Source organism: Oratosquilla oratoria, chromosome 20, assembly GCF_046742065.1.
Source record: "Oratosquilla oratoria isolate Oo_2021 chromosome 20, ASM4674206v1, whole genome shotgun sequence".
NCBI classification, from domain to species: Eukaryota; Metazoa; Arthropoda; class Malacostraca; order Stomatopoda; family Squillidae; genus Oratosquilla; species Oratosquilla oratoria.
This window is the reverse complement of record NC_134796.1, coordinates 42258397-42268329: the sequence shown is the minus strand read 5'-3', so window position 1 is coordinate 42268329 and position 9933 is coordinate 42258397. Positions and strand designations below refer to the sequence as shown.

The 9933-nt window shown below is 40.1% G+C and overlaps 1 protein-coding gene across 1 annotated transcript in view; it reads left to right on the top strand.

Moving 5' to 3' along the window:
* LOC143036499 (zonadhesin-like) overlaps positions 1-7842 on the top strand; it is a 93550-nt gene extending 85708 nt beyond the window's left edge. Inside the window, exons 5-7 of the mRNA XM_076203919.1 lie at positions 326-566; positions 1428-2845; positions 3222-7842. Coding sequence (XP_076060034.1) covers positions 326-566; positions 1428-2845; positions 3222-4623 — 3061 coding nt within the window. The 3' untranslated portion in view covers positions 4624-7842. The remainder of the gene's footprint in view (positions 1-325; positions 567-1427; positions 2846-3221) is intronic.
* The last annotated feature ends 2091 nt before the right edge of the window (positions 7843-9933 follow it).

Sequence of the window (9933 nt, the reverse complement as noted above, 5' to 3'; positions counted from 1 at the left end):
GTTCCCATAATGCACAGTCTCACTTTTTATATAGAGTCTTGATCTTTATCTTCTGTACCTATCTACTGAAGAGGACCACAGCAAGTGGTCGAAATATACGGATACATCCGTACCTCTGGTCACATTTTTCTCCGAAAGTGGAATACAGTTATATTTTACTCCATTTTACGCAAAAAAAAAAAAAAAAAAAAAAAAAAAAAAAAAAAAAAAAAGAAAAAAAAAAAAAATAAAATAAAATGTATGAAAAAAGCGACATAGTTACTGCATTATACTTACCTGTGTTTTCACCATCGATCACAACTCACCGGCGACCGATCATCCTCAGATGTGCGGACGGAAAGCTGGCGTGGCGTGGCCAGTGTGATGGTTCGAAGACGTTCGACGTGGCCACGGGGTCCTGCGGCAACGGGCCTCGGGTTGGGTGCTCCCCTCCCTCCTGCTGGGGGCTTCCTGACGGCAGACACCCAACCCAGGGATCTTCCTGCACCTCCTACTTCACCTGCAGCAACGGCGTCAGGACAGACCAGAGATGTCCTACAGGATCCATCTTTGACTATGGGACTAAGGTGAACCCAGCACCCAATTTTTTTTTTTTTTTTCAGTCTATTAATCTATTTACTTATTCGTTTAATTATCTGTTTATTTGTTTATATATTTACTTATCAATTTGTTCACTTGTTTATATATATTAATTTATTAATTAGTTTATTTATTTATTTGTTTGTATATTTTACTTATTTGTCAGGTTGTTCACCTGTTTATGTATTAACATATTCATTTACTTATTCATTTATCCATTTATTAACTTATTTGTTTATTTATTAATTTATTTGTTTATCTGTTTATTTCTTTATCTGTTTATTTCTTTATCTATTAATTTATTCACCAATTAATTTGTTCATTTACCAGTTCATTTATTTATCTATTTTCTTATTTACTAATTTATCTGGGAATTGGATATTGATTTCGATCGATCTTGCTTCTTTATGAAGGGAGTCAATAAAGGTCAAGGTCAGGGGCACCGAAAACATAAAAAAATAATAGATTTTCCTCGAAATTTGTCTAATTTACTTCAAACTAAAACCAAAATTGTCTTAGTCTTATTTCTCGGTTATAACCTTATGCGTCATAATAATAATAATAATAATAATAATAATAATAATAATAATAATAATAATAATAATAATAATAATAATAATAATAATAATAATAATAATAATAAACAGTAATAAAAGTGTTGTAGGGGGTTATGGCCATCGCTGACATTCCTGGGTCTACTTGATGATTAGATCTTCCAAATGAACTTACAATCTGAATCGATTGAGGCTTTTTGAACTTAGTAGATGTGTTAATGAACAAAAATTTATAGTCTAGTTATCACACGCCTCGTTTGTCAAGTTTCTGTAATGTTCGTACATGGTTGACAGACATGCGTCAGGAGTGGATCAGCTGTGTGCTACGAAGGAGCTTGCAAGGGACGAGTCAACGGCCGTCACGCTATCACCTACGCCCCTTGCAACGTCTACATGGAGTGCTTCAACGGGGCAATGGTCTCCCTGGAAGACTGCCCCTCCGGCCAGGTCTTCGACGGCCAGGACTGTGTGGACAACAGCTCCTTCGTCTGCTGGAAGGAGGACCGGATGAGCTGCGAGGACCGGATGGACGGGCTGTATCCGGTAGCGGATACCGGATGTCAGGGTTTCTACCGGTGCAGGAACCAACAGCTGATCCGGGCCTTCAAGTGTGCGTCCGGGCTCATCTTCAACGGTGAAGAGTGTGTCGATGACCAGAACTTCATCTGCCCACTTCGGCCGAGAGCCCCCGACTGCACGAACAAGCTCGATGGCTACTACACGGTGGAGAAGTCAGAGTGTAAGAGTTTCTTCTACTGCCGGGGAGGAAGCAAAGTGAGCGACCACTCGTGTCCCGGGACGCATGTCTTCAACGGCCAACAGTGTGTCGACCCTCTCCTCTACCCGTGCCCTCCGCAGGTAGGATCGTCTTCGAGGTCTCACGAAGACTCCGGAAGCAGCCAGAACCGGCCTCTCCAGTGGACAATGCCCCATTCGAGAGCCACGCGAGAGGTGGAGTGCACCACGCGACCTGACGGCTACTACCTCGACGTGAACTCCAGATGCACCAGGTTCTTCTTCTGCAAAGGAGGTCAGAGAGAGTTCACGCAGTCCTGTCCTTCTGGCCACGTGTTCACGGGTGCCAGGTGCGTTCCCGAGAGCCAGTACGATTGTCCTGTGATCACAGACGCGCCAGAGTGCGCCATAAGAGAAACTGGTGTTTATCCGAACTTAGTCCACGGTTGTCGAACGTACTTCCACTGCATCGCAAGGGTCATGGTGACCTATAAATGCCCCGAAGGCACCCTGCATGACGGGAAGACGTGTTCCCCGCCCTCCCAAGTGTTCTGCCCGTCACCATCCTTGTGTTTGGGTCATCCTGATGGGACTTTTCCCGACACCGCGCGCCAGTGCCAAGGGTACTTCTCTTGTGTCAACGAAACGGTCATCTCGTACCGGACCTGTCCCCTCGGACAAGCCTTCGACGGGCAGAAGTGTGTGTCTCACTTGCCACACGTGTGTCCAAGCGTCCCCGGAAACGACTGCGCGAGCAGGAAGGACGGCTGGTACCAGGACTTGGCCTCCGGTTGTGTTGGTTACTACAGATGTAAAGAACAATCGAGGACGGAGACGAGGAGGTGTGCCGGCGGTCTCGTCTTTAACAAGCACGTGTGTGTCCCTAAGGCCCAGTACGCGTGTCCGACTGCAGGCTCGGATCTTTGCAAAACCAATCAAAGGGGATTCTTCGCCGACCTGAAGTCAGGATGCAGGAGGTATGTAGCCATAGTTTTGCATGTTGTTGTAAACAGGCATTACTCTTAAGCAAACGTGTTCCCGTCTCTTGTCACATCCTGCGACTTCAACCTAACTTTCTATAGTGAGGAAACATAACTTCTGTTTGGTGTAATGTCGCAGTGACCAATTAGAGAAGTATCCCGGGAGGCTCAGGGGTAGCGTTCTCGTTTTGCTTGGGTGTGAAAAACATATATCAATGACTAGAATAAACTTTGTTTATAATTGTTAAATTATACTTTCATAAAAAATTATTGCGTTTCTAAGTTTTTTCATTCTAGTACGGAAATATATTTACATTGCAGACCTTACTGCTGTACTTAATTTGTTCTAATACGAATTACATTTTTGTTTCAGATATTACTACTGTTCCAACGGGAGGAGTGTCTTTGCGGAGTGTCCCTCCGATGGTGTCTTCAACGGCCGAACCTGCGTTTCCCCGAAGTCGTACAAATGTCCTTCGACTTCGATCTGCGAGGAGCCAGACGGTCTGTACACCGACTACGCATCGCACTGCCGAAGGTACTATCGCTGTCGCCAAGGCGCGCGGACCAACTTCACCTGCCCGGACGGAGAACTCCACAACGGTGAGAAGTGCGTGTCCGGGAAGTCCTACTCCTGTCCGGCGACGTTTTCCTGTCGGGGGAAGGCGGATGGGTTCTACCAGGACCTTCTCTCGGGGTGCAAGGACTACTTCTACTGCTATGCCGAGACCAAGTTCGAGTACAGCTGTCCTTCGAGGCAGGTGTTTAACGGTAGGACCTGCGTCTCAGGGTCCTCCTACGCGTGTCCGAGTGTGGCTGCTGGACAGGAGTGCCGGGGTAAACTCGACGGAGTCTACGCCGACCTGAGCACCCGATGCCAGAAGTACTTCGTGTGTCGAAGTCAGACGAAACTTCTCTCTCTTTCTTGCACCTCTGGGCTTGTCTTCAACGGCATAGCATGCGTTCCTCCCTCGGTGTACGCGTGTCCTTACGGCGACGTACAGACCTACAGCGTCTGGACAGTGCTCAGCCTGCCGCTCAAGAACCTCAAACCAAACACGACTTTACCGAAAGGGCACGAAACAGGTGGACTCCAAGCGGGGAACCTCATTTCAGCGTCCACTGAAGCTAAACCAACGGGTCACGAGGTCCACGGCGATCCTGAAACCCTTCGAGGATCACTTCAGGGTAATCATACTCAGGAAACATCCTCCAGACTATTCCCCGACTCCTACAACGCTAATACCGGTTCTGCAAAGAACAGTTCCGTTTTAGTCGAGGGAGACGATAGTGGGGAGACGGATGAGGACCTGGGTGATGTTTCAGGCTTGGCAACACACACAGTCACTGCAGAATCGACAGGATTATCGATGGACTGCCGGTCTCTCCCTGTCGGTCGCTACGCAGACGTACGCTCGCGGTGCCAGAAGTTCCTGGAATGTTCGGCCGAAGGAACAGGAACGCTGTACCTATGCTCCAAGGACCACGTCTTCAGCCCCGTGACAGGAGCCTGTGAGCCCCATGGACAAGTCCCGTGTCCGTCCTCGAATCCTTGCAAGGAACTCAGCGACGGTCTCTACGCAGAGTCAGAAAGTTCTTGTCGGGTTTATTTCGCGTGCAAGGACAGGTCCCTTGCTCTAGCGGCTATATGTCCTATGGGGAAGTCCTTCGACGAGAGGCTGAGGTCCTGCGTGGATTCCCCGAGCGAGGGGTGTCCTGCGAAAGAACGGGGGGCTGATGGGGGAACCGGAGGCGAATTGACGTCAGTCGGTTAGAGCGGGACGGATTCAAATCCAACGTTCGTTTCATCATGTTACTCATATTTACATTTTTTTTTCTCTCTGTGCAAGATTTTTTGTGTCAAATTGGGTGAAAACGTGAATGATGAATTCATAAATTGAAGCTCTTCCAGTGGGGTTATTGGGATATATGTTTTTGTGTCATTGTGAAACGTTTGATATACTGAATCATGTGTATGTGTGAGTATGAACATTGCTTCATTAATTAATCAAACAGTGAAGACGTTTTGATATAGCATTAATTTCAGTGTATATAACTATCATTCATATTTATATTTTTCTTGTAATTCATTTTTTCTAGTGCACATAGGTTTGTGTTATAAATTCTACAGTATATAGGATTTTGTTTACGATTTGTTTTTGTTAGATTTAGTTAATGCTGCGCGTCGTATGTCGCGCAAAGGTTATACTCTGTTGCTTGTGTAGGTCTCGTCAAAGCCTTTACTTGTCATTTGTACGTCATATGGCGTTCCCAGTCAAGGAAACACGACTTTAGTTCAAATTACCTTGAAAATGAAAAAAGTTAATGAAGTATTCCTCTTCCGTAATATAAAATCCCTTCGTAAACTTTTAGTCCAAGGCTTCAAATACTACAGCAGATAGTTGTACCTTGAAATTCTAAAAGTTGAATGGTGGGGATATATTCTTTATTTTTTCCTCTCTCTCTTTCTACCACTTTTTTTTAGAAGTCGTAAGTAATTTTCATTTTTTAACTTCTCCTCTGAAATCTTAAGTAATTTGAAATTTTAGTTAACTTTTCATCACAACTCGGTAGAATTCAGTCGTTTCTTGAAGCTGGTGAGCTAAAATGACGTCAGTGCGCGGGTAGTGGGCGACGGTAACGCTAAGCAACAGTATAGTTTGACCGTTTGTATACTACAAGCTACAGTAGGCAGCCTTCTGCCCTGAGCACGCAGATTTGTTCGTTTTTAGCATCATATTTCGATTGTAAACATTTACTCTTTGAATTGCTCGAGCAGAAAAAAAATGTCAGAGTTATGCGTGCATGTTTAGAAATCGAGAACTGATGCCATGAACGAGCAAGCGTTCCTGCGTGTTCTTATTAGTCCCAGCCTAGTAAAGGCTGGTGTCTAAATGAAATGAACTTCAGCCTGGTCTAATATGACCGGGTAATCAACACACACACACAAGTGCAAGATAATTTCTTGTTCGCATTCTAATAAGCTTTTGCTCAGTTTCCAGTTAGCCATTATCTGACTTCTTTTTACGTGTCCTGTCTTGGCGCGATTTTCGTCAAGAAGGGCATTGTCGTCGAACCGTAAGCTTCCGTACTTTCTATGAAAGACCCGAAGGACGTCTAGTCGTTCTTCATTACGGTTTTCTTCCAATCTGTTATGTCAGACCTGGGCCGATTCTTGTATTGTTATGAATTTATAACTAGAAGAAAACTTCGTTTACAATATTTCAAACTTCTCTAAGAGTTTTTCAACAAGATTTCAAATGTTCTTGCAGGTTTAATTTTTATTATTTCGTCATTCAGCTTCTCAGTATATGAAGCAAAGGCGATTTGACAAGTGGAGATTCGAACAAACTCACAACAGTTAGCCAGAATCGGTCTAATGTGAATCTGCGTTAAACATGATTTTCAAATCATCTGTATCATAATTTGCCTTCTATGTAATTGAAAGTGCGTCTGCCGTGTATGCAAGTTAACAGAAATGTATCGAAACTTCATGGACCCTAAAAACATGTGAAGCATTTGGTAAATCTTGCAATTTGGGTGGCGGTGTTCAGCGTTGCCATCTCGTTGCTTTTATCAGACACTCTTGTATATGTCACAAGATGTCAGACAGAACCAGTGATATAGCATCGTTGGAAACATAGACAATAGAACATGCTATAAGAATACCAAGGCGACGTTTGCATGCTGTGTTGCATATTACAACATTGCCACATCGTCGCATCTGTCAGAAACCTCAATTGCACATTTGAATATTCTATCGCTCTGAAGTTTCGATATAATGTTGCTGTTTACGTAGTAGCCTACAGTTGTAGTCTGTGTGCGTGTGTAAGTTTCCTGAGGTGCTCCATAAATGAAAACGAGAGGACATTGTTGAACATAGATTCTACAAAACGCCGCCTTTTTACAAAATCAAAACAAATGCACAACGCCCGAACACTTTGGTGCTTCATTGAGGACCGAAAGAGGCTTTGAAATACTAACGAAAGTCAGATAGTATGAATAATTGCCGATAAGGATTTTCTTAGATGGTTTGTAAATAGTCTTAATATTCTAAAACTTGATCGTAGCTCTGACAGTGGAGACAAAACGAAATCGTCGACATTTTTGTTTGTTGTGGTCTCATATCCCAAATGATGAATAATAAAATCCTCACCCATTTACCAGGACAATGAAAAATAAAACTGAACAAATAAATATATGAATGAATTAAATGATTAGGGCATAATAAGGGCATAAGTAATAATAATAAGGGCATAAATAAATGAAATAAATGAAAGTACATCGTTAAATTGTCGAATTTGAGAGCACCTCGGACGCATAATTGTAACCAAATTTAGCTCATCATATGCTTCCATTGTTTGAGTGAAATATAACAGCGAGAAAATGTATAACAGATGCTTTGCACTAACTGTAGAATTAGAATACATACTAGTAAACTAGTTCGTAAACTAGTACTAGTAGACTAGAATACTATGAATGTAATTAGAATTATCGTAAATTCTTTCATGTGACTCTGAGTAGTTATATATATTTTCCTAGAAAAGCTTTGATAAACTATTTAGTGATAAAACTAGGAGTGTCTAGGAAGTATTTCTAGGTATTTATGAGATTTTTGGTGTTGAAAATGCCGATATGGCAACTCGTAGGAATATTTTTGTTCGAAAACTGACCCGTGAAGTTCAGTGTGTCTGTACTAGGATGTCATAAGCGTATCCTTATGTTAATCCTTTATCCTTTCGATGTCCAGTCGTAACGTAGACGCAAGCGTGAAGGTCCCTTATCCTCCTAGTCGTGGGTTCGAGTCCTGCACTCGTGGCGTATGCGGCTTTTTCCCCTATTTGTCGTCAGTGGCGTTTTCCCTTTTCTATTTGCCGGTTGTGGCGTTTTTTAAATCTTGGCTTTTGTGGCTTCGTTGTTTCCTCTTTGCATCGTTTGTCCATCGGTAATAATGGCAAAACTTAATCCCTAAAGAAAAAAAATGTACAGGATTTGGTTTTTTTTTTTTTTTTTTTTTTTTTTTTTTTTTTTTTTTTTTTTTTTTTTTTTTTTTTTTTTTTTTTTTTTTTTTTTTTTTTTTTTTTTTTTTTTTTTTTAGGGTTGGGACTTCTTTGGGAGCCTTGGGAGGATTCCTATAGGGATTGTGGGACCCCCTAGGTTGACAATCCCTAATCGGGATCTGATACCTTTGAGGGAGACTGTTTGTGTCCTGTGGGGAGTGTCCCGATTTGTAGTTGACATCAAAGTGACGAAAACGCTTTTCGCTTTATTTGTGTATTTATATTACGTTTATATTTAATTACCCTGCAATTTTTAGCAATTTCACCAATAAATATTAGATGAGTTAAGAGATTAATCCTAATATTAACAGACTAACTGAAAAGAGGCTATCTAAACATGTAGGATAATTTGGCTTGCTGCCAGCGAGTTGGACCAAGGGAATGGTTCGTCAAATTCCACGCTACAAAGTCCTCTGAAAGGGGCACCGTCGTAGTCTCCTGATAGGGGGAGTTCGCGACGTTAATTACAATTATTATTATTATTATTATTTATTTTTTTATTTTTTTTAGAAAATTTCTCATCAATATGTCTTTCATTAGACAGTAACCTGTTGTTCCCATTCTTTAAAATGCAAAATGAAAGAAAATGGGAAATTTCCGTATTACAAAACACAAACACGGGTATAACGAGGATTGATATAAATTCACGAAATTGGTGATAAGTATACGAAAAGAAAAAAAAACAATTACTTTGTTTTAAGCAAATTTCTTCTAATGAGCCCTGAGGTTTGTATTTTTTCGGAAGTGTTGGTAATAATTACGCGTCTCCATGGCAACTACAAAACCGTTAATGTTCACAAAATTTCACCAACAATCGTTCACTGCTTTTATGCATTTTGTTGAAAATCATAGATATTACAACTATTTACTTGCACATCACAACGCATGTATATAATAATCACACGTGAATAGTTTTAGTATTACTTATCAGTTAATATCTGCCATAAAATGCATAGAAAATGGTGAAGAATTCTGAACGTTAATTTGTGGGCGATGCGAAGACGATAATATTTGAAATTCATATCCACAGTACCTAAGTTAATCACACCCATCTTCACCATAGAACACTACCATCGTGTTCGATCATATTTCAAATGATAAATATGTGCAATTGAATAGAGTACAGAATAAAATGTTTTTGCTATTAATTCACTGTAACACAAGAGATGTGCTTGCCTAGTGTAATAATGCACAGCATGCGCACAATGTACATATATCAACACCATTCAAATACCCATCCCAATATTTTGTGTCTGTAATTATTACTATTATGATTACTATTATTATCATTGCTATTGTTATTATTATAATATTATTATTATTATTACTATCACTATTATTATCCTTATTATTATTATTATTATTATTATTATTATTATTATTATTATTATTATTATTATTATTATTGTTATTATTACCTGTAAGTGGTTTTGGTCACTTTATCTCTGTTATGTTAAATCATGACGTCACAAGTATTGATGACGTCATGTCCTTTGGTACTCAAAGGAAAGCTTATTATGAAATAAATCTTTTTATGAAATCAATGGGTTTTATTTTCGGTCATTTGAAAAGGACTCTTATGATGCTCTTGTAAACATGATTGTTTATAAATGAAATAATGCATTTTATGATTTACTATCTATTACAAAAGTGCATATACTGTATGTATATGTAGACATATAAGACGGCTGATTTTTTTAAACATGAATAGCTATGATATTAGTAATATCGAAAGAGAAAGTAATCTTGGAAGCGGTAAAGAGAGATTATTTTCTGTTTTTATTTTCTTATTCATTATTCGTATTTTATCCGACTCCATTGTAGCGCTTTGAAATAAAACAAATTACAACAAAGATATGTAGTTTTATTTCGTGTGTAAACAGTGAAGAAAAAATAAAAGTAATCAAAAAAACATTAATCAATGACCAATATAGAAAATAACACATAAGAATGTTTATTTAATTTTTTGTTGTCATCGTTTTGGATCGTAGATATAACTGAAGGATTATTGTAACTATTCATGAA